This window comes from Denticeps clupeoides, chromosome 18 (genome assembly GCF_900700375.1).
Source record: "Denticeps clupeoides chromosome 18, fDenClu1.1, whole genome shotgun sequence".
Taxonomy (NCBI): Eukaryota; Metazoa; Chordata; class Actinopteri; order Clupeiformes; family Denticipitidae; genus Denticeps; species Denticeps clupeoides.
This window is the reverse complement of record NC_041724.1, coordinates 5,301,385-5,325,665: the sequence shown is the minus strand read 5'-3', so window position 1 is coordinate 5,325,665 and position 24,281 is coordinate 5,301,385. Positions and strand designations below refer to the sequence as shown.

Here is a 24,281-nt window from a genome sequence, read left to right as displayed (position 1 = left end):
GAATTTAATGTGCAAATGCTATTTACTGCATGAAAATGTTCAGTTGTTTAATACACAGGGCCTGGTTTTTGAAGCATTTGGGGAATGTTAACTAACGTTTTCAGGAATTACAGTAATAAAGAAAGAAAGAGGGCCGCTTGCTAGTAATCTGTATGTTGTTGAGGGAAGTCCACTTTGGTTTGTAATTATTTCTAACACACAAAAGATGACCATGTTATGATGTTTTCATGAACTTACATTTAAAATAGGAACGGTCTCCATTTTCTGTACTCATCATACCCCATGTACAAGAACGCTTAAGTCGATTTGAAATTGGCAAACACTGCCCACACAATCTATTATTAGCTCCATTAAAATGAAATTTAAAAAATGTACTTGAATAAACCAACTATTTTTCCGTCTGCAGATTTAGAGAAGTCACGGTTAAATTGCTCTGTGTCAATCTCATAATCCCACGTTCGGGTTTGTCACCAAGCTCTGCTGAAACTGAATGGGGAGGGATTTCTTGCTCCAGTGGAAATGCACCATAAGAACGGAAAATATGAGCTAGCAAATGAAGCAAGGCTTGCATGGATCGCAGATAAAAAAATTTTTTTAAAAAAAATAAAACTCCAGTGAAAAAAAAAAAACACATATTTAATATTCGGAGATGATCAGGGGTGCGGATCACCAGGCGGTGATCACCGCTAACAAAACATGGGCCTGAAACTTCAGACAGGAATCTGTAGGGAAGCCAATGTGGAATGTAGATAAGCTAGGGCTCGCTGCGATCGAGCTATTTTACCCCCCAAAAATGCTGACAATACAACTCAGCGGCTCCTAGCAGCAAATTTGTCTGATTGAACTGAGCCGCTCGACTCTATTAAAGCAAAATTAAAACATTTCAGTCTTCTGAGGCCAAGTGCTGGACACTTTTACCAAAAGAAAAAATAAATATAATTTATATTTCTTTGGCTTGGCATAGCATAAGCACATTTAGTCATTAACAATTACCCAACTATACAAAACGAACATCTGAAAAGCGATTCCCTGGCACGTGTGTCTAGTCATTATTATTGCATATGGCCTATATGACCTGGTTAACACACACAAGTGTCACCTGCCAACGGACTTAAATCCCATTAAAAGGCACCGTGGAGACAGATCTTTGTTTTTTTTCCTTGACCACCCAAAGACAAAAATGATGGCGAATCCTTAAGGTTACAGAAAGAAAGGTAGAGGTGGAGCAGGTGGGTAAAAAAAAAAAAAAATTTATCCTTCCTGAAAAATGCAGACTGGAGAGGCACTGACCAGAACCTTGGACCACTATCTTCCACCCAAAGGTCTCCAAAAAGTAAAACCTACAGAAAATCGTAGCCTTCCAAAGCAAATATGGAGATGATGACGCATGACTGGCCTGCTGAGGATTCCTAAAGCAGAGAGAGACACGACAAGGGAAGGAGAGAATCGAAGCCGAGTGCTCTGAGTGACATCAGCTCATGTGTCCCACTTGGGCACGGAGACTGAGCGGTGTCCACGTTGCGCACTATAGCAGAACACACTTCTTGCCGTTCTTTTTGGCCGTGGGGTAAAGCACGGCGCGCACCGCCTCCGCAAACACCTCCCGGACCCCCTCCTGTAGCAGCGCGGAGCATTCCATGTACTTGACGGCGCCAATCTGCTTGGCGAGGGCGTTGCCCTGCTGTTGGGTGGTGGGCGCCAGGCCCTGCTCCTTCAGCTTCTTCACCATGTCGCCGTCTGACCGGAGGTCCCGCTTGGTGCCCACCAGCAGGATGGGGACGTTGGGGCAGTGGTGCACAACTTCGGGGTGCCACTTGTGCCGCACGTTGGCGTGGGAGGAGGGGCTGCCGATGGAGAAGCAGATGATGAAGACGTTGGTCTGCGGGTAGGACAGGGTGCGCAGGCGGTCGTACTCCTCCTGACCGGCCGTGTCCCACAGGTTCAGGCTGACCGTGCGGCCGTCCACGCTGATCTGGGCACTGTAGTTATCAAACACGGTGGGGATGTACTCCTCCGGGAAGGCGTTGGTGGTGTAGGAGATCAACAGGCAGGTTTTACCCACCGCTCCATCACCCACAACCACACACTTTATGGTCTGCATCCTAGAAGGAGACAGCAGGGGAGTCAGCAGAGAAATATAAGATGTAGGGCACTGTCTATGTTGGCTTTGATAGTGGGTGGGGTCCCGATATCATGTCCTCTGACTCAGGAGGAAGGAAGTGTTTTTTGTTTTATTTTTACTACACCTGGGCGTGTGACATTCACAGTAGGACGGTTTACATATTCCAGAATGAGGAAACAGGATGTGTGCGAGCTGCGAATCATCACTGTTTGTCCCACCAACTGAGCACCTCCAAAAATTCCTACAGGAATTCTTGTGACATGAATCAACACCACCTTTGGACACCCATACAAGCTTCCTCATAATATTAATTTTTCTTAATGAAACACTGCAGCACAGCACACGGTGACACAACGAAATGTGTCCTCTGCTTTTAACCATCACCCTTGGTGAGCAGTGGGCAGCCATGACAGGAGCCCGGGGAGCAACGTGTGGGGACAGTGCTTTGCTCAGTGGCACCTTGGCCACTTTTGGGATTTGATCCGCTTCCTTAACCGCTAGGCCACCGAACAAACAGAAACAATGATAATAAATCATAGATTAATGTTGAATGATTAATATAAACATGAAGACCGTTTTAAGCAGCTTGTCCTTTGCAGACCCGATAGGAGTATCGGATATTGGTCAACTAATGACTCAAATAACTGTATCAGGTATAGGAAGAGGTGGGGCAGTGGTGGCCTAGAGGGTAAGAAAACAGACGCGTAATAAGAAGGTTTACATATTACATTTACAGCATTTACCAGGCACCCTTATCCAGAGCGACTTACAATCAGTAGTTACAGGGACAGTCCCCCCTGGAGACACTCAGGGTTAAGTGTCTTGCTCAGGGACACAATGGTAGTCTTCTGGTTCACAGGGCTACTAGCACCTATGTCACTAAGGTGCCACTGAGCAAAACACCGTCCCCACACACTGCTCCCCGGGCGCCTGTCATGGCTGCCCACTGCTCACCAAGGGTGATGGTTAAAAGCAGAGGACACATTTCGTTGTGTCACCGTGAGCTGTGCTGCAGTGTTTCACAATGATAATCACTTCATAGATGCATCCTTAGATCAGCATACTTTGTCAGGATAGCACAAGCAAACTGACAGTCCTTAGCCTAACCCTAAACCACATGTACCTTGACATTACGTTCAACCTCTTACCTTCAGTGGGTGGCATGATAGAATGAAAGATCGCGCATGCGCACTACCCACGTGGATGCCATTCTGATGGCATGACATGCTGATCTGTTAAGACACCGGCAGAGAATCAAAACTGAACTGGTATCCGAGGAGATTACAGGCATTCCAAGGAATTTTCAGGCCAAACATTTCGAGAATTTGCGACGCACGTTTCAAAAGTTTGCGGTGGAAAATGTATTACATAACATCTTCCTTTCGGGGTAAAAATGCAGTGAATAAAAAATTAAGAAAATTCACACATCATTGCGAAGCTGCAGCTGTTTCACAATCTTTAGGCGCGTCATTAGTCGATTTTTCTGGGAACGTTCCACCCTGCCTGCCTGTCAGACGACGGCGCCGTCACCTCACCTGCGCGGTGAAAAGTTAGCGGGTCGGGCGACGGCAAGGAAAACCGCCTCCGTTCACCGCTCCGCTCACAGTTACTGATAAACCACGACCAGCGGCGTGATCGCGAGTAAATAAATAATCGGCGAGGCGGGAAGGAGAGAGGGAGCGGTACAAACATCGTTAGCCAAACACCAGCACCGACCGACTTTTAGCAACTTTCTACAACAACGCGAGGTAATTCAACTCGTGTGGACTCAAGCAACAACTGTATGAGTTTGTTGTGCTTCTAAACGTTTAGTTTAAAAGTTTGGCCAAAACACTCACCTCAGCAGTCGCTACTCTCCCCGAGATTCGTTCGCCAGCACATCCGGGAGTTGCCCAAGTGGGCGGTCCCCCCGGCCCGGATGCCGACGTCACATCCGGCGCGTCGTTCGGGAGTTGAGAGGAATTCGAACGTCCCGTTGACTAATGGAAATGTGTGACTCGGGCGCAACCCCCCAGTTCCCTTCGCAGAATCGCTGGCCGCGCCGAAATTCCGAGGCAAGACCATTAATATTTTCCGTTTGCTTCGGTTCATGGATCCCGCTACTTTCTATTGAAAGTAACTCGCCTCGGAGCTGTGCTTCACGAACCTAACACTAGGTGTCACTCTACACATCATGACTAGAAAAGTTCATTGATTAAAAAAAAAATCGGAGAAAATTATTTAAGGAGTCGTTTATTCGTGGCATAGTGACACAAGCCAACTGGATTTCTCATTGAGAAATTATCATTTGTTTTGTTTTTAATAAAGTGATTTGCCTACAAATGTTTCTCACCTTCCGCAATTTGTCAAATTAAATTGATGATATTTATTAATTGGTCTATAGCTAAACCCTTTTCATGTCTCTGGACAGAACACTGTGAGAGTTCAGTATCACCCTGACCTGTAGTGTGCCTGTAGTAATATTATGTGCAATTATATTAAGATCTGGGATCTAGAAAACAAGCCTTTATTCTATATTTTGTTTTTACAATTAAAATTCTTTCTAATTCTAAAAATATTTTTTTACACTTTAAGTTTGTGTCTCTTTGTGTACTAGACAATTTCCATAGAATGTGAGAAAGTTGAAATGCATATGTATTTTTAAATCATGGAATTTTGAGGTCAATACATTCCTTAAGCCATTCCCAAACAAGTTGTACTGCACAATATGCCTACTTAAACCCTCACATTAGAACGTGGGAGCGAAAAAAACGATGCAACACATGAACCCTATCACCCCCATCTTGCAAAAACCTCAACACTACGATTTCCCAGGAACCCATTAAAGTCTAAAATAAACAATCATTAGCCAACGAAGGTCTACATTCACACATACAGAACCATTTCTGTTCTTTCAGTGGCAATTCTCAGTACTACCCTTTCCATCTCCATGACAACGTTTATAAGCCAAGGGGTGACAGACAGTGGATGGAGGGAAAGAGTGACACAAGCCAACTGGACTGGAAAGAATAGGCTGTAAAAGGTCACTGAATGCTATATCATTCATTACTACGGCCACCATTACCATAATTAATATATCATTTAGCTTTTGATGTTAAGCAGCAGTACAAATTCCCTCCTCAACATTATAATATCTGTGGAATTAAAATGCAGCTTTGGAGATTGTACCACTTAATTAAAAAAATCTAAATCAGACTGGTATTTTTTTTTTTTTATTATTTTATTTAAAACATTTTTTTATAAAAAACATTATAAAACATACAGACAAAATATTACAAATACACAGTTCTTTTCATTTTGACAAAGTTGTTCTTCTTTGACAAAAGGGGTTAGGGTGGACTTGGTGACTCCCCTCTTGGTGATGTCCTGTGGCCAGCACAGAGATACCTTCCTTCAGAGGTAGAGTGCAGTACTAAAGTGGAACACTCACACTTGACTACTTGCCCTACATGCCCAATTTAAAGAATACCAAGACATATCAGAAAACCAGCTTGGGCCAGTGATGTTATGTAACTTGTTGTCCTGGTGTGTGATCTTCTCTTCTGAAACCTTACATGCCACTAATTGTTCAGAATGTGTTCATCCTCTAGCTCAAGCTCAGCTTCTGAAGCTTCTCTTAACTTAGCCCAGACATTTTTAGAGGGTAGGAGGTAGAACATATGGTTCATGTTTTTTTTTTAAATAATTTGATTTACATTCATTAAAACAGCATGTACAATGGCATAAAAAGGGATAATTTTGCCTTTAACTTAGTACCTGATGAATTGTTCACTCCAAATCTTCTGAAACTCGAGTGTTATTCCTTGTTTGTACAAGGCTTTGGATAGAATATCCAAAGAATATCACATACTGTAGTATTCAAGCACAGAAATAGGACACATCAGTTTTCAGTAAGCAGAGATTCAGTCAGAAGGTGTATGAGGGTCTCAATACTTCCACACCTAGTTGTTCTTGAGTTCAAAAATATAAATGTATAATTTAGGGGGCAAACAAGTTTGATGGCCATGACTGCAGCGATACCAAATCTTTCACCCCCCTCTGGTCATTTCTGTCTCCAAAACATCATGAAAGTGAAAGTCATTGTGAACACATCGCAGCACACGGTGACACAATGAAATGTGTCCTCTGCTCTTAACCCATCACCCTCGGTGAGCAGTGGGCAGCCATGACAGGCACCTGGGCAGATTGGGATTCGAACCGGCAACCCTCAGATTGCAGGGCCGCTTCCTTAACCGCTAGGCCACCGCTGCCCCACTTTCACAAAAAGATTTGTGAGTCCTCAGCACCCCCAACCAGTCCAGGCCTGGGGAGGGTGTAGTAAAAACGGGAGGGGGGCCATTGAAATGTTCGGGTGAAAGCGCTGAGATGAGAGTGAATTTGACTTCTAGTGCAATGAGGTCACATACAATCATAAAGACATTCAGTCACACATGCAAGTGCCTCCACGTCCACCCCCGCATCACCTCCACATCGGCCGGGCAGCCGCTCTCGTCATCCTGGGACCTTTGATGGACGTGGCAGTGGTCTTGGCCGGGGACGATTCGGCACTTTTGGCGGCTTTCGCTGTGGCCGCAGTGACCGGGGATGAAGTCTCGCTTACTGGCGCCAGACGTTTCGAGGCCCTCAGTAGGGAGTTCCTCACAAAGGGCTCGTGGGCCATCAGAACTTTCTCCAGCTCCTGCCTGACCCTCTTGCCCTTCTGCTGAGTCTGCTTGTGGTCCTGCAGCATTGCGGTGGGGGGCTTTTCCCGAGTGCCACTGCTCGCCTGCAGTTGGGTCTGGAGGCTTTTGGAGCGTCTAATTGGCGCAGCACCGGCGCTGGGTATCCGCAGTGAGAGCTGTCGGGACGTGCGCATGGTGGCTGGGGTGTCCGGCGAGACTGTCTCGCTCTTGACGGGGACCCTTCCGCTAACAGAGCTGTTGTGAGGAGAAGGCCGTTGGACCGGGCCCTGCCTGGGGCCACGGAAGGCGGCCTTGCCACCGCGAAGGTCCTCCCTTGGATGGGCGGAACCCGCTGCCTCTCTCTCTTCCGCCTCTATCTTCTTCTTCCACTTGGAGCAGTGGCTCGGCGCCGCCCTTGCCAGAGGCACCGTCAGGCTTTCGTAGGAGCGCAGGCCTCGTACCAGGGCGCAACACTCCACCGTCTCGCCCACGCGCGGATACGTTCGCTCCCGGTCTGCGCCGGGAGAGGCTGCCTCATTCGCCAGTGCAGGACACGGCTGAGACGGAGATGATGGCAGCTTCTCCTGTGCCGGGGCAGCCGCTGTCTCGGCATGTATTGGTGACGCCAGGCCTGTCGCAGACAGGAGTGACAGCTCCTCGGCTGAGCCTGTCATTTCCTGAGCTGGCATCTCCTTTTGCGTGGTGGAGACACGTCCCTTCTCAATCTCCATATTGTCCCCATTGAGCAGATTTGTTAAATCAGTGCATTTCCCATGACATGTTGCTGCTGTGGCATCCATGGCGCTTTGCGTTTTCCCAATGGATGGTGTGGAAATGCGAAAGGAGTCCGTGACGGGTGTATGGTGGTCAAACCTGCCCGTGTCCCGGCTGAGGGCATCCGAGGGAGGAATCTGAAGGGAGCGCCTGCGACCTACGCTGCGCAGAGAGCGCCGGCTCCAGTTGGAGTTGGAGTTCAAGCTCTTCATCAGCATGCTCTCCAAGTCGTCACCAGAACCGCCGCCCGTCTCCAGACCAGTGCAGATGGCCAACGAGCGGCGCTTCTCAGTGTTTTCCCGCTCGCGCTTCGCCCTCCTCTCCTCCAGCAGCTCGCGCTCAGAATTCTCCTGAGACAAAGAATTTACAAAAAACACATGAGGACACTTTGAAACAAAAAAAAACTACTATATAACAAAACTAACTCTAAATGGCATAGTCTTTTACAACCACTAGATGTCACTAAGAAGACTCAATAGTCCGAAACCAGTTGTCACAACCATGCTATGTCTGGGACTGACCAGCAAAACTCACCAGGACAGCTTTCTGGAAGCGTTGGCAAAAGCAGTAGAAGATGTGGCATGCCTCCTCCAGTTTGAAGGTGCTCTCATCCTCACAGAAGAACTCCGACAGGGCCTGACTGCTGCTGTGCATTCCCTCCACTTCCTCTTGGGCCTCCTTCAGCCTCTCTTTTGCCTCCTGTACACCAACAGATAGGAGAAACTCAGGATGAATGTTGCTGCAGCACCTACAATTTCTAATAACATGATAATATCACTGTTATTATTAATATGTTAGTGGCCTAGTGGATAAGGGTGTCTGCTAAATGCCATAAATGTAAATGTTTACGGTACAGGCTAAAAGTCTGGACACACCTTCTCATTAAATGTGTTTTCTTTATTCTCATGACCATTTACGTTGGTAGATTCTCACTGAAGGCATCAAAACTATGAATGAACACATGTGGAGTTATGTACTTAACAAAAAGTGGAGACCTGACCTCCACAGTCACCGGACCTGAACCCAGTCGAGATTGTTGGGGTGAGCGCCAAGAGGCAAACGATTGCTGAACACCTCTGGGAACTCCTTCAAGACTGTTGGAAAACCATTTCAGGTGACGACCTCTTGAAGCTCATCGAGAGAATGCCAAGAGTGTGCAAAGCAGTAATCAGAGCAAAGGGCGGCTATTTTGAAGAAACGAGAATCTAAAATATTTTCAGTTATTTCACCTTTTTTTGTTAAGTACATAACTACACATGTGTTCATTCATAGTTTTGATGCCTTCAGTGAGAATCTACCAGTAGATAGACCAATGGTAATGAAAATAAAGAAAATTGAATTAGAAGGGGTGTCCAAACATTTGGCCTGTACCGTATATTAATTAATGTGAAAGCTGATAAATTGGACACGGACCTCCAGGAAGTGGCAAGTTTGCTGAAGAATCTCTGGCTCGTTCTGAATGCTGAGTGTGAGAGATTCCGCCCTGCTGTGCATCCTGGACAGATCATCCAGCACAGATTCCTCAGACAGTCTGCAGAGGGAAGCAGGCATCAAAAATCCTTTGTGGCAAATTCATGCAGTAAGGGCAAGTGATTTGAGCAAAAATGTCAATTTTGTGGTTTTCATTCTGCAGAATGTAAAATCTTTAACAGAATACATCGCTCACCCCTACCACACAAAGTCTCTCTGGACATTGCTTGAGGCCCCACAGATGACTGAGGCTTTTTGTTCACCAAACCATGTGTTACTGTAAAGCGAGTTGAAGTTCTGACCTAGCGGCGGGTCCCAGATGACCGAGCTGGTTGGGAAAAGACAGCAAACTCTTGTCTTTCTTCACCGCTTCCTGAGGAAGATCAGAAAGGGCAGATCAGTACCGCAGAAAAGTTATGGAAAAAAGGTTCAGTCAATCAATTATGTAACAGCCGTAAAAAGGCTGACTGTTCGGTATGTCTCACCATGGCAACAAAGTGAAGCAGGTTCATGCCTGGCTTGTTGGCTTTGATGTCTGCCAGTCTGAGCAAAGAAGCAATTCTGAAGCCAGCAGCATTTCCAGCATAGCCCCCCTGAGGGTTCAGACAGGAGCCAGAACACAATTCAAAACACTACAATCCCTCCCATTAATAACGGCCATGAACTTCAAACTGATCGTAATGCTGGTCACATCACTGTTTTAGAAATCACTCACCGCATTCATATAGTTTCCTGCCTTCAGAACCAGACGCAGGATGGAGTGCAGCTCAGAACAGTTCAGTAGCTCTGCAAACATAGCAGACATCCAATAAATGTCAAGCAAGGTCGTCAACCAGCAATCATGATGGGTACTTTCCTTCTGGTACTTCAGAAAGTTGGGAAAGTCCAATCTAGTACTAAAGATTCCAGTTAGAGATGTTTTTAGAGATGTTCAGTTAGAGGTACAGTAGATTGTTGTAACATTTATAATTATACCATTAAAGTTTAAAATGCACTGTCCCAGTGAGACTTATTTTTGGAGAGTGTATGAACCCAACTGAAACAAAGGGTAGTTGGGGGTGGGTCTAGTAACATTGTTCACTGCTGATTTGTGGTTTATTGCATCATGCATAAAGCACTGATCACCATCTGGGCAGAGAAGAAGATCCTGTAAGAGCTGGACGGAATTCAAAGAAACCAGAACGTTTTTCAGAAAATTCTGCAGTGCATATGGGAAACAGGCTACAGCCATAACCAAGATTAATATTGCTTAAAAATGTATGTGTCCAAAGAGAAGTGAAAAGCACTAGACCTAAAGAGTGTTTTTGAAAGAAACCTTTCACTGTGGGATATATGTCCTACAGCAATAAAACAAATCCAACAAGGAAACTAATGGCACGAAGACCCTCCCCCTCAGTCCGTTTACCTCTGGCTGCTTCTTTCAGACATCTGGCCCCCACACAGATGGAGGTGATGGCAGGGTCGAACTCCTGCTGCAGGATCATCGCATCCAGACGCAGGCGAAAACTGGAGGGAAGGAGAGGAGAGGAGAGATTGCACTGAGGTGTCTTTGTGGTTGAAGAGTGTTTAAAATGGTGCTCAGGCAGTGGTGGTGGGGGCAGGGGTGAAATGATGGAGAACAGACAGCAGGCTCCCCCTTTTTCAGGCCTGAGGTTTAAAGTTACACAGAGGAGAAGAGAATCTAACCTTAATCTAAAGGCCAGGCAGAAAGGCTTTAAGTAAAGAATTCCCGAAAGAAGTCTAGAAAAACAGGGTGTTTATTCAGGTCAGAGGAAGACTTGGTTTTTTCTATTAGTTGGTTAATGGTGTTTCTTTGTAAATTCGTTTTGTGGTTCATTTTCTGTACCACAAGTTAATGTAATTTAAACCCTGTGTCTCTACACATAATATCAGTGATTTACAACATGTATTACAATAACCTCTATTGAAACATTTTAGTGAAAACATGCAGGATTTAAAAATATCTCACTTTATAGATGATAATCAAAGATTTGAATTCGTGGAGGCATTGTGAGCTACACAATATCCACAAGAAAAGGACTAAGCATGTGGTGAGTGTTTCAAAATGAAATCATTTACGCAACAGGCTGGATTGAAAACATTCTGGAAAAAAGTCACCTCACTATTCCGAAAGAGCAAAGCACCAATTACATGTAATAGAAAGCATGTTTGACTCAGAAGATATGCAGATCAAGCCCTTATAAAAATGTCAATTTTCTTTGTGTAGGCTGTTGATAGACTGTCAGAACATGCTGTAAAAGGAGAGTAAGGGGGAGTGAGATACAGAAATCGCTCACCTGGGCACCTCCACCAGCAGCAACATGAACAAGTCCGGCTCCCACAGAGCACCGCGGTCTCCAGAGAAATTCTTCAGACGAGACTCCTGAAACACACACAGTTCATTCAGTGTGGTTTATTATCTTAAATCGGCATAAATAAAATCACAGACCATGAAGTGGGATTGGTGTCGAAGAATCCAGTTCTGAAGACCAGAAGGAATTGAAATTGAAAGAGATTGAAATGGCAGTGCACTCAAAAAAATGATTTGTTGGGTTAACTGTTGGGTTATTATGACACCTATGTTTGAATTATGCTATTTGAAATTAAGGCAGTCTATTTGCCTGCATTAGCTTCTTATTCGTAAATGTGCACATTTTTTGCAGCAATGCCACTTCTGATGAACCAAGACATCAAAAAGAACCACCACATAGGAAGACGTTCATTCAAATATATATACATACAGTATATATATGGAAAAAACATGGAATCCATGTGCCATATTCATGAAGAGAAGTTTTGGGGGCCTTGTGATATTCCAGCACAGAAGTTTTGGGTCAGCAGGGCCAGCAGACTAATTTGAACCAGACTGGTGGGAGGGGGAGGGCTGCTCTCGGCCTACGGTGAGCCTCTTAGGACACACAAAGCAGACGCCTTACCTCCTGGCTGTCAGGCAGGAGCTTGCAGAGCTCTCCCAGTTTCTCGGCACCGTAGCAGCCGCCGGCCCCCTGCCTGATATCCTCCACGATATCCTTGGCTGCGCTGCAGAAGAGGAAGAGAAAACGTCACTTATTCACAACGCGCTTGAGTCCGCACTGCCACTGAATGAAGGCGAGGTGACATTTCCTGATCCCTTGGGTTGTTTTCGGTTTATTGACCTTATCTCACCACTGTCTTGGGGGTAAAGGAGGAGGTCGGACACCAGATAGACCATTAGCTAAGCAAATAAACTTCAATCCAAGCTGCCCTTCAGTTAACGACATCCAGGGAGGCATTTGAGGGGGAGGAATTTCACCTTATCTTTGAGTACCCACCCCCCACCCCCCCAGCTCTGTGACAAAAGACCAAAAGTTTTACAAACGAGTTTGATAAAAAAAAACAACAAAAAAAAGCATGGCAGCACAATTCCACAGATAATTTTATCAGCGTTCTGCTTTGTAAGTGATGTTAATGGTGGCCTGTTAACAGTCACCACATTTATCCTTGAGTCTTTCGGCATATTATGAAAAGCCGGTCTGTCTGACAGCTTGTAAAGGCACGAACTTAACACTCACACACACACACACACAAATCAAGATAAAGACAGAGATTCTACATGAACACCTGCTGACGAAATATAAAATAATGAATGAGTATGAAGCACATTGAGTTCCACTCAGTCATAAAAAAAGACATTAGTTGTGCAAACAAATATTTCCCTGGCCAGAGTAACACTCCATTCAATGTTCCTCCAGACCCAACAAGTTCAGACAACAGAAAAGAAAAACACTATACAATTAAATTGTGCACTATTGAACCTACAACACTACTCATCATACAAGTGCAGACATGAAAGAGAGCCACAGAAAATAATAAAGGGTCAGACGAACAGCTGAGGTAACAGCATCGGATCCGGGATGCCCTCTTTTACTGTATTGTCATTCAAATAAAACCTCGAAGTGTCATTGTCCTGCAAAAAGGTCACAGCAAAGTGGTGCAAATCTGTGCGCTATTCAGCCTACAGCTTTTATTGAAAGAATATTGACAGGGCAGCATGGCTGTGTGAATAGCTGCTCAGGGCAGGTTGAGTTCAGGGCGAGGGGAAGATTACAGTGGCAGATGGTCGCAGAGTGACAGGCCACCTCTTAAGATGCTGCATGAAGATATCTCAGCACTCTCATTAAAGTGAAATGTTAAGTCAGAAGAAAAAATATATATATTTACACCCCTAATAAAGAAATGTAAGGACTAATTAAATATTTGCAGCAATCTACCGGCAGTGCTTTTATACCCAGGTCAACATGGTATTACAAAAATAACATTTTTGGACTTTTTAATGGTTTTTATTTATTTATTTGTTTGTTTGTTTGTTTGTTTATTCAAGTGAATCAATAGCAAATCAATTGTGAATATGCTCATTAATCCTCAAACTGACCATCACAATTGTTTTTATAATTTTAGATTCTCAGAAAGCATCTACCTACCATTATCTGGTTCAGGAAATTAGGTCAAGCAATTTCAGAATTTTATGAAGCTCAAAGGAAAAATGGGTCAAATCAACCTGCAATATAATATGAGGCTCAATACAGACTCCACTATGTACAGTACTTGACCAACAGGAAGGTAAAATCAAAGACAAGCTGCCTTTACAATAGCGAGTACAAAAGCAAAGAAAACTGAGACGTCTACCATGCTCAGGACTACTTTTGAATTCACAACATCAGTATCATTTTTCATCACATTTTATTTAGCAGTTTAATGGGTTTTTTTTTATATTTTACTGCTATTAAACTTAAATTCTCATCTCTTTTTTTGTCTCTATGATTTCTTGAGTCCCCTGATAATAAAAGTGCCATAATGGAAAGGACCTTGCTAAACTATTTATTGCACAGTTACATTTGTATGTTTGCAAAGGGTGCGAAAGCCTATTTAGATATTAGCTATAATCAAATTGTTTTGTGTGGCAAATTGTAACATTACAATAACAAAGACGCAGATGTGAGCCTTCAATAGGCATCACCTTTGACCCCTGTAATGACAAGAAGTCCTACCACAGTGTGGCCTAATTGCCTCAGCACCTTTACTTGCTGCTCTTAAAGACACGGCCCTGTAAGTGTTCATCAGAAGTGTTAAGCGCAACCCTCTGGAGTGCCGTAGTGGCCACATGTGCTTCCTTTCCCTGCAGTGAAACGTTACATTACTGCCTGGAATTACTGCCTGCAGTTGTTCTGAAGGTCATCCCTAAAGAGATCGCCTCGGCTCCAACTTACGTCTTGAACTGGCGCAGAAATATCCCGATGTTCATGCTCCGCTTGGAGTGCAGCAGCAGCACCTGCGGGCAGAAACATGTAGTCCCGAGTCAAGGTCAAGCATGTCTGTGGTGCGTTTACAGTCAACAGATGACCATCATGGCCAAAAGCTGCATGTGAAAGATTTAACTCTCCGTGTCAGGATTTGGCACTGCCGGGTTTATGGCTAGGATTTAAAAATGGTGTGAAAAGAACCAGTTCCTGGTTTGAAGCCATCAAAAAGCACACAGACAAACTCCAGACATTTGTTTCGAGCCACTCAGGGCGGCGCTAGTCTAACCCAGCCCATAGATTATTAATAATCATGCATATATTAAAATTGAATCAATCACCTTGTCTGCGCAGTTCTCCTGAGAGGAGCGGCTGCACAGCTTTTTGTGGAAGATCGTGGCCCGTCTGGGCATCTGCGCCTCCTTCTGTCCAAACAACTCATCCAGGGAACTGAGATCAATGGAGAAGTCGTCGTCGCCCACAGCCACCCCGCTCCAAACGCTCTTTCGGCCTTCCACACGCTCCCTGGGGATCTGGTCCCAGTTCAGCTTCCGGAGCCGTGGCCTCTGGGGGTCCAGGCACGACAGAGCTGAGACAGACGAGGCCACGGAGGGCAGTGGCGGTGGCGGCGGTGGAGGGGGAGGAGGAGGAGGCGGGGCTGGGACCGCAGCCATGACCCTCACTGCCTCCACCACTGGACCGGTGCAGCCAGGGTCGGCCGGACCCCTCGTTGCATGAAAGGGCTGGGTGTCCTTCAGTGTCACGTGCAGGTTTATGTGCATAGCCACAGGCGGGCACCTGGGCGGGCAGAGAAAAGCTGTTACCCATCAACACTCTCAGCACACACGCTTGTGTGGGTATTGGCCTACATGCCCTTAAATGCCCTTTAAGCATTTGTAGGAAGTCTCAACATCAACAAGACATTAATAAATCAGTAAAATGGTGATTATTTTTGGGCTTGTTTTTGCAGCAGTGCTATATGCCAATGCATGTTGCAGCAGAAAGTGACAATTGTGGGAGAAATTGAAAATCCTCATTTAATTAATTGCCCAGGCTGCGATATTTGCCTGGTCTGTAGTTCTGTGATTCATACACTGATGCTCGATCGGTGCACGATCGATTATGCATTCAAATGTAACCATGGAAATTACGGTTTTTAATACAGTATAAGACATGAACATGTACTTGATCATAACCAAACTGCCGTCAGGCTATTTGATTATAAGTTTTTGGGTAACGGGAGTCAAAAATGAACCTCAACTCCATTCCTTCCTCTGGTGTATGTGCATGTAATACAGTGGAAGTTTTTGGCAGGACAGCAGCAGTGTCAGAAGCCACTGTCTGCTATGACAGGTGAAAAAAAAAAACTCATTCATAGGTCAAATTTGCTGAATTCACTGGGAAAAAAAGTACGTTTGCACAGGTTATGGCATTAAAAAATAATTATGCGGCAAATTGCCATATAATTATAAATGATGTTACAAACGCTATTTTACAATCTGATAACAAAGGTTAACATAATGCTCCACTTTCTCAAGTCATGGAAACCCATATCCTGACCAACACGCAAAATGCAAATTCCATCGCCACAGTTTTATCTCTGCGTTAGTGCAGATTGTCCAGAGGGATTTTCACAGGCTGTACCGAAAGCATGGACACGATCTCGCCGTGTTATCAGACTGAAGGTGACTAAGCTGCTCCTGTACACAAGCACACTGCAACCAACAGCAGAGATGACAAAGTTGCGATGAATGCAGATATTGATCCCAAAAATGCATCAAAGAAGCGGGGAAATCGTTTCTTCCACCGGTGCATCGTGAAAATCCCGTGAAGTGAGTTCAGTCCATCGGTGAGCATAAGTATGATGACACTAACTTCGAACCTAGTTGAATCTTCCCGGACAAGCAAGATGACACTGCGCTATAATTTGGTTGGGGTCTTTCAACTTTTTAAAACTACGTTTTAAGGGAGAAAGTAATGCAGAAAGCAATATCTCTCTCTGGTCAGAAAGTTTGCCGGAAAAAAAACTTTTCGCCGACTTGTCTGCTGACAAGTGAAAGGCAGACGTTGCCACCTTGAAACGCGCGGGTTCTGTTCACTTAAAGCTCCGCAAAAGTAGAAAAGCGCAAACGTACCTCGTGCAGATTTTTATTTTCTCCCCTTTGCCTTCCACTCGGAGAAAGGAAAAGAGAAGGGGGGGAAAAAAGGCTCTCCTGTTATCCCCTCTTCTCCGGCCGCTCGGCGCTCCTGTCGCACCACAAGGCAGGAGCCAGCGGCGTCGGGGGCGCGCATCGCTCAGCGCCTGCGCGCTCCCGACGCCTCCGGTTCCCAGGTGTCCCCGCTGCCCGGTGGCATCGAGGTCTGGGTTGTGTCTCTAAGCGCAAGGCTTTGTTAAACTTTAATGGGCAAAACGTCAGCGAGGAAGTGATCATCGACGTCTGTCGACGCCGTTATTCATTCGCGGGGTTCGCAAATCACCACGGGCCAGTAACGTGTGTGATAAAGCGCTGGAGCCTTTTAAACAGGCTCCTGTGTGACGCCCGGGGACCTGCGGGACAGATGAGCGTTCCTCTCTGGGTTATCATCGCGGCCAGGCCCGGGCCTGTGATCTCCTGTTGGCTACAGAGGGCCTTGATCAGGAGCCGGGGGTGATGAGAGCCCCTGGGAAGGCAGATGGGTATCAGACATGGGAACCAACACTGGGATACCCTTACAGAGCCGCGGCTTCCCAGGGGAAAGGGAAACTGGGGGAAAGTAGAGAAGACGGAGCTGAAAGGGACCGAGAGTGAGGTGTGGACTCTTATCGCTAGAGGAAACTATAGCACTCTTAAGAAGTGTGGGTTTTTTTTTTCTGTAACATCCCTGTGCTGATCTGGGACCAGTTTTGCTCTTCATCTCACAACAACCGATGCTGGATTAGCAGGTCAGCTCTGAGACCCTTTGTAGGAAAAAAATAACAAAAGCTCACGTACCTAAGAGTGTTCTGGGCTCACGTTTCAGTATCATCACGTTACACAACATTGGGGTGATGAGTGTCACTCAACATGACGGGCGTCGCCACTGACTGCTGGCTGGCAGCTCTCCCACGAGAGGGTATGTTCTGGGCACCGGGAGCCAGAATAAACCTCATTTATTGCTCTCGCTCCATGGTGGAAAGTGCGGTGAATGGAAGGAAATGCCTCGGTGAGAGCGGCCATGTTATTGCCTATGTTAATGGGTTCATGAATAGATAGGAAACTCCAAATCGGAGACTTTCTGCATCATATATATTCATGCCGTGCTTTTAAATGCAACAGTCCTTTGCAGACCGCTGCACCAACTGAGGAAGACGTTTTTGTTTTTCTTGCCTCCAGGCCAAGACAGAAAAAAAAAAAATCTCACACGGGCGTATCTCTGAAACTGCAGGTCCTGTGGGGCATTCTCTCTATGCAGTCGTTATAACCTACCAAAGGTGGTCCAGGCCATAAGGACAACTGGTCAACCAGCAAGAGGGTCATGCTGCCCATTCTAACTCCTGCCCACAATCAGAAGGTTGCCGGTTCGAATCCCGATCCGCCAAGGTGCCACTGACGTGCCACCGAGCAAAGCGCCGTCCCCACACACTGCTCCCCGGGCGCCTGTCATGGCTGCCCACTGCTCACTCAGGGTGACAATCACTTCACTGCATTACTCACTTTTCAAACCCTTTGAGCATCTGTGGGATGTTCTGGAAAGGCAAGCACTTTCTGGAGTAAAAGCCGCAGTAAAAGCGTTGTTTTGGCAGCATGACGCTAACCTGTGTACCTGTCTCCTGTCTCAGGAGGTTTCTGTTAAAAGTGGCCTTCAAGTTATGCCCGTGGGGCATAGAGCTTAGCTTGCATCTTTAGTGTTGAGACTCTGGGTGTCTAGTTCTCCGTCTGAGGCCCCGGGGCAGTGGCACCATAATCCAGCATAATCCTCTGCAGTTTACATCTTTTTTTTTACTGACATTCTCAGTCGTTAAATGTAAAATATCAGTCAAATGCCATTGAGAGAGGGGGGAAAAGGAGCATTTCTGGTAGAAATTGTACCGCTGCAATCCCCCCCCACTCTCAATTTCACCCCTGCTGGAATGAAGCCGCTGATCCAGTGCCCCTCAGTCGAGGGCCACAACCTGGGATTACAGTGGGCAACAAAAAAAAAACCTTTTGAAATCTTAATCTCTCTTTGAAGCTCTTAATGGGTTATGTAAAGGTGAGGGCCAGAAATCCGGTGCAGCCAGGAAAAAAAAAAAAAGTTAAATTAGCCAGGACTATTTCTGCAGAGGTTTTTAATTTATGCCTCTAAGAACGAGTTGGTTAAGAAATGAAAAAAAAAATCTTTTTACTGCTGTTGTGCGGGATTTGGGTTAAGACTGCTACGAATGCATATTCTGGGTTTAAAAAGGAACAAGAACTGACTTGCTGGTTGGAAGAGGAGGAGCAGACCCCTGTGACAGTTCTGCCTTGTTTGTTTGCTTTCGTTTCTGAAAAGTGATGAAACATGCTTTTTAAGCACACAGATCGGAGACCGAGAAATGCAAAAAATTCATTTAGGGAGATGGTGTGGTGCATGAAGAGTCACATTGTGATTATGAAGTCCCATCAGCTCCCTTTTTGCTTCAAATTAGAAACATACGACTTTTTTTTTTTTGCCGTCTGCAGTGGCTCCCTTTTCTTCCTTAGTCTGGCCTCTCCAGGATCTCCAGAAAGGGTCTGTGGCACAAACCTTCCCTTGACCGGTGAACTGGGGCAGAAGGTCACTCTAATGCAGCGCAGATGGGCTGCTTTGCGTCTGCGTTTAGCAACACTTGCGGCCGAAAGGCTGGCGAAAGGGACCAGGAGGGCCGGAGCGAAACACAGACGTGGCAGTGTGACTGATACATGTGGAGGCGCACAGAGACTGCGGGATAAGGGGGGCAGACGATCGGTTAAACAAACCAAGGCTGAAAAGAAGAGAGAAAAAAAGGCGGGTTGGGGGGGGGGGCAGGAAGAGGCCTCCTGCAGTCTGCCCATCCCTCTTCACAGCGGACCGGGTTTCTTAGCTTTTCATACTGCACTGTTGTTTTAATAAGCTGTTCTTGGCCCCCAGCCCGGGGATCGCCCGGCGATAAAGGAGAGATTTCTCTGCCCCATCCTCCATTGTGAAGACATTTTGTATCTCGCAGTTCCATAAACAATGGAGGGTTAGCCTCTGATCCACGAAGCCCAGCGAGAGTCTTGTGTGCGCCATTAAAACAAGCGTCTACATGCTCCCCCGAGCACCGGAGGAAGACGTTACGACAAGAAACCCTCATTAAGCTCAGACACACTCGTCCCTGACCAATAATGTCATAATATTCTTAATATGGACATTAATGTCAACCTGATCAAAACTACAGTTAGCATTTTACATTTAGTGTTTTTGCACATTTCACGCATTTTCCATAATGCACAATTTGGTGTGATTAAATCTTCTAAAAACATTTTTTAGTGTGTAGTGGTGTGTTTAGACAGTGAAATCCACCCTAAACTGCCAGATCAAACACGGAACAACACAAACACAAGCACCAAACATCTGGCCATCAACAATTTTCCTTCCAGAGTATTAAAAAATATCAGATTTTAAGATCTTGAGACAGAAACAAGAGATGATTGTTTAGCCTCATGAAAAATGGTAAGCAATGGTAAGCACCCGGGTCCGAAAAGGAATCAAAACATTGTGTTCATCTGCAGTCAGTGGAAGATCAGATCTATCTGCTTGTAGCACATCCGACTGTAGAAAACAGTTCCCGTCTCTGGTCAGGATTTCCAGAGGCTCCATGACAGACGCCATTAAGCCGTGCAAACACTCGACAGGTTTTCCTCTTCCCCCTGTCTTTCATGGTGACACGTTCACAAGTTCACGGTGACTGAGGCAGCACAGCACTAATCCACCCTGTGCTCGTTTGGGACTGATTTGCACCACTCTCATTCGCTGTTTCATCCAGCACCGTGACATGAACCCTTCCCTGCACGTCCACGACGGGCCCAGCTGAAATATGCCATAGGTTCCATGAATAAACTCAAGGGCCTCCTTTGTAATTACACATTTGGCCCCTAGTATGGGCACAAAGCAACGAGCTGAGGGCTTGGCTGCGTCTCCTCCAATTTGACGTGGCAGGGAAGGGGGGCCTTGAAGAGTCTGCCTGTGTGGCAAGAGCGATCACACAGTTAATATTCAAAGGCCCAAGTCGTATAAAAAGGAAGTGGTGTAAAGGTGACTGACAAAGCACGTCCCGCGCACAATGAGGAGTCAGCTGAATGGGGTGTGTTTGCTGCAGAGGGGCTGGGCTGTGGTACGGTGCCCATGTATAGGGTCTATAGTGACTCTACAAGCATGAGACCACCCTCCTACAGTGAAACCCTACACAGCTTCTGAGTCATTTGATGCCAAACATGTTCATCCTTTTAAATGCCAAGTGCTGCATCATCTCTTTGTTATGCTCGGAAGAACCTATTCAGCAAATATTGGTTTATTCAGCGAATGCAAACCAGGAATCAAAATGCCAACGTGCAACCAAGCAAAGGCAGAAACATCTACGTGATATGCCCCGCATAAACAAACACACACAGATACACACACACACACACACACACACACACTGCATCCACAAGCTCATTATTGCCTGTTCCCATACAGAGGCCCCTTCTGTGCCAAGTAATGATGTCATCCGGAGAGAAAGAAGAGCCACTGGCATGGTGCCTGGCACTGGGGTTGGGGCAGCTGGGGTGGCACTCCTCTGCCCCGGAGCTGAGGGACAACCGGATTAGCTTTCCCACCCGGACCCGGACTGCCAACAGGGCTTCGGGAAGTGGGCCACCCCCCTATTGAAGCGGCACCTCATTTAGTGTCTGAATGGAAGAGACACGCAGGACATGTGAGCCTGAACTTGGGCAGGGCATCTTCAGGATTAACCCCAAGGTCCCGCCCCCTCGCTCCTCTATCCAGTTGCCTATGGGCACTTTGGGCCAGGATGGGGGCCATTCATTACCCATAATCTGTTACATAACAATGCCGCCCGCCTTTTGCCTCAAATAGCGAGATGTTGGTTAAACACAACGCCCCAACACTTACACCTTCGAAACTTTGCCACCCTCCCCTGGAGTAAAAAAATACTCAGGGCACCAAACCACCGGCATGCAGGGAAAACATCCAACTTATCAGACATTAGCTTTGCAGTGAAAAATAAACACGGAGGGGGGCGGCGGTATTATTAGCAACGGAAATGGAGACGGCAGAGACAAACATTCTGTTGGGTCAATAAAAGCAGCGACCGTGCTGGGTGTGCGTTTGCGCGGGGTTATTTTGCATGTGTGAGTACATGTACATTCACTCCACCCGCGGCACAGAGGGCCTCTGTGCGCTTGGCCAAAACCAAAAGGAAATAATGCACAAAAGTAGGGGTGACCACTGCGGGCTGCTCACTGCCAGCTCAGTTATTAGGGCAAAATCGAATAAAACAACTGGAGGGGTTGTTGCTAGGGGATGTGGAGCATGATCAGTAAACAGATTGAAAAAAAGAAATCTCTCAGAAATCTCCCAATATCTCTTTCCTTTCTCCTGGGCATGGCAATCAGACCTAATTATAGTGATTAACCCACCTATACACCCGCTTGTGCCAACAGAGAAGAGCGACAAAAGTATAATTCACATTAAATGAGATTTAATGTGAAGCGATTGTCATTGTGATACGCAGCAGCACAGCACACAGTGAAATGTGTCCTCTGCATTGAACCATCAGCCTTGGTGGCCGCTTCCTTAACCGCTAGGCCACTACTGCCCCAAAAGAAAATAATGCAAAATAATGCAAATAATGCAAATAAGCATTAGGTGCTTGCACCATGCATCCAGCATTATTGTGGAAAGCCACCCCCCCTCTTCCATGGACTGTTGTCCCCCGTGTGTTCTGGAAAAGGGTTTAGAAGCATCAAAATCACCACTGCCAGACACCACAGCAGCTTCTTCCTCCAGTCAGAAGCAAAGAACTGTAGAGATAGATGAAATTCATGGGGGTCTGGGTGTGTATCTCCCAATACAAATACAGTAATGGGGATCCCACCTTCTCCCCAATTCCCAAATCAGCATGTACACACACACACACACACACACACACACACACACTGGGAGTTTTCAGCTCACATGTGACGCTCCAGTGTCTGTTTGTGTGGCCTCAATGTGGAAAGCGTGATAAAAAGGTTTAGTCCAAAACAGGGACATGACGAGGGTCTCCTGAGAACAGATCTCACTCAGCTGCCATATCAGGTCGCTCTCTCTCTCTCACTCTCTGAAATCTGTGTGACTTCATGCAAAGTTCTTCCAAAATGTCACATAGAGAGGGGTCGAGATAAATCTTACTCCACACGTACTAGTTCTGAAAAATGGCCAAAGCTGCAGTTCATATCAAAATAGCTGTTAATGTCACATCATTTGTCACAAATAGACAGTGTGTATGGGTGAAATACTTGTATGTTAATCCTCTTATCATAGTGAAGGAGAGGAGAAGAGGAGAGGAGAGGAGAGAAGAGAAGAGAAGAGAAGAGAAGAGGAGAGGAGAGGAGAGAAGAGAAGAGAAGAGAAGAGAAGAGAAGAGAAGAGAAGAGAAGAGAAGAGAAGAGAAGAGAAGAGAAGAGAAGAGAGGTGTTGCAGATCCAGCAGCTGTTGCCACTTAAAGCCATGTGTCCCTGTTTGTGTCTCGCATGCACACACTACTGCCTCTCGGCTATCTGAGGTAAAAATTCACACACACACCCTCGTACACACTGCGATAAACACACACATACTCACGCACATTGTTGCCTCTCGGCTACCTGATCTGAAAACATACAGGGCACACAACACAGCAACACAATTAAAGAGGTCTGGAGAGTCTCTGCGTCTTTTTATTCTAAACTAAGGAGCCAGGTTTGTGGTCAAAGGTCCGCCAGAGGGCTTGGGTTATCGTGTTCAGCTTTAGATCGCTGTGTTCCTGAACGGCCGTGTCTCCTGCACATAGTGCTGCTGTGTAAACATTATTCTTCACCGGCTTCAAACAGAAACCGTTCAGCAGCCCCCGCTCCTCCCCAGGCAACCCTCACGTCCAGGGGAGCAGAGGAAGCCAGCAGCATGGGGTGTGGGGGAGGAGGCGGTTCACTCTGTTGTCCCAGGTCCACACCTGCCTGTTGTTTTTGGGTCTTTTGGTGTCGTAAAGGGAAAAAATGGGTTCAAATCACAACAACGGATCCCCTCATGTGTAAAACCCCATGCAGTGGTGGCCTAGTGGGTAAGGAAATAGCCCCATAATCAGAAGGTTGCCAAGGTGCCACTGAGGTGCCACTGAGCAAAGCGCCGTCCCCACACACTGCTCCCCGGGCGCCTGTCATGGCTGCCCACTGCTCACCAAGGGTGATGGGTTAAAAGCAGAGGACACATTGCACAGTGTGCTGTACTGTGTTTCACAACGACAATCACTTCACTTCACAATGGGTTGCGCTTCAGGACTGAATGGTAATGACAATTACCTTCTACTGGCTTGACTACCATGAAAGGGAAGGTCCTGGTATAATAACATCAGGCCAAGAATCTCAGAATCTAAAGTTAACTGCAGCTGATATTTTTACTTTGCAAAATGAGAGCTACTGTCTATGTTATCCCATTATGTTAGTCCTTGCATTCATTGAAATGTTCACTTCTCTTTCATTTTAATTAAAATGCTCAACTACGCACACTTTTTATTCCTCCTTTGTAGCTTGGTACAGCGTGCAGATAAATGTGCTGAAAGATACTCTGAATAAGTCAAGTTCTGAGAAGAGTTGCACTATTGCGATCTGAAGGTTGGAATTAAGAAACAGAAATTGACCTATCAAACTCCAAAAGGTTTCTAAACAGGCTTGTCCCAATAAGCCATTTTGTAAAGTTTGGCAATTTGCATGTCTAATCCTGAAATGTTTCCAATGTGAGAACTTGCAAAAAAATCACATGTAG

At 46.0% G+C, this 24,281-nt stretch overlaps 2 protein-coding genes across 2 annotated transcripts; both read right to left on the bottom strand.

Annotated features, from left to right (window-relative positions):
* Positions 1-1,194: 1,194 nt before the first annotated feature.
* LOC114768100 (rho-related GTP-binding protein RhoG-like) lies at positions 1,195-4,024 on the bottom strand. The gene is made up of 2 exons (XM_028960210.1): positions 3,961-4,024; positions 1,195-2,102 (listed from the first exon to the last, which is right to left on the bottom strand). Exon 2 carries the CDS (start codon positions 2,099-2,101, stop codon positions 1,526-1,528), a length of 576 nt encoding a protein of 191 aa, XP_028816043.1. The 5' UTR covers position 2,102; positions 3,961-4,024; the 3' UTR covers positions 1,195-1,525.
* Positions 4,025-5,748: 1,724 nt separating this feature from the next.
* fhdc2 (FH2 domain containing 2) lies at positions 5,749-16,723 on the bottom strand. Its single transcript, XM_028960259.1, has 12 exons — positions 16,439-16,723; positions 14,645-15,101; positions 14,274-14,335; positions 11,964-12,066; positions 11,325-11,410; positions 10,433-10,533; positions 9,743-9,813; positions 9,513-9,620; positions 9,330-9,400; positions 8,971-9,088; positions 8,092-8,256; positions 5,749-7,907 (listed from the first exon to the last, which is right to left on the bottom strand). The coding sequence occupies exons 2-12, from the start codon at positions 15,083-15,085 to the stop codon at positions 6,582-6,584; spliced, it is 2,652 nt and encodes an 883-aa protein (XP_028816092.1). The 5' UTR covers positions 15,086-15,101; positions 16,439-16,723; the 3' UTR covers positions 5,749-6,581.
* Between the last annotated feature and the right edge of the window lie 7,558 nt (positions 16,724-24,281).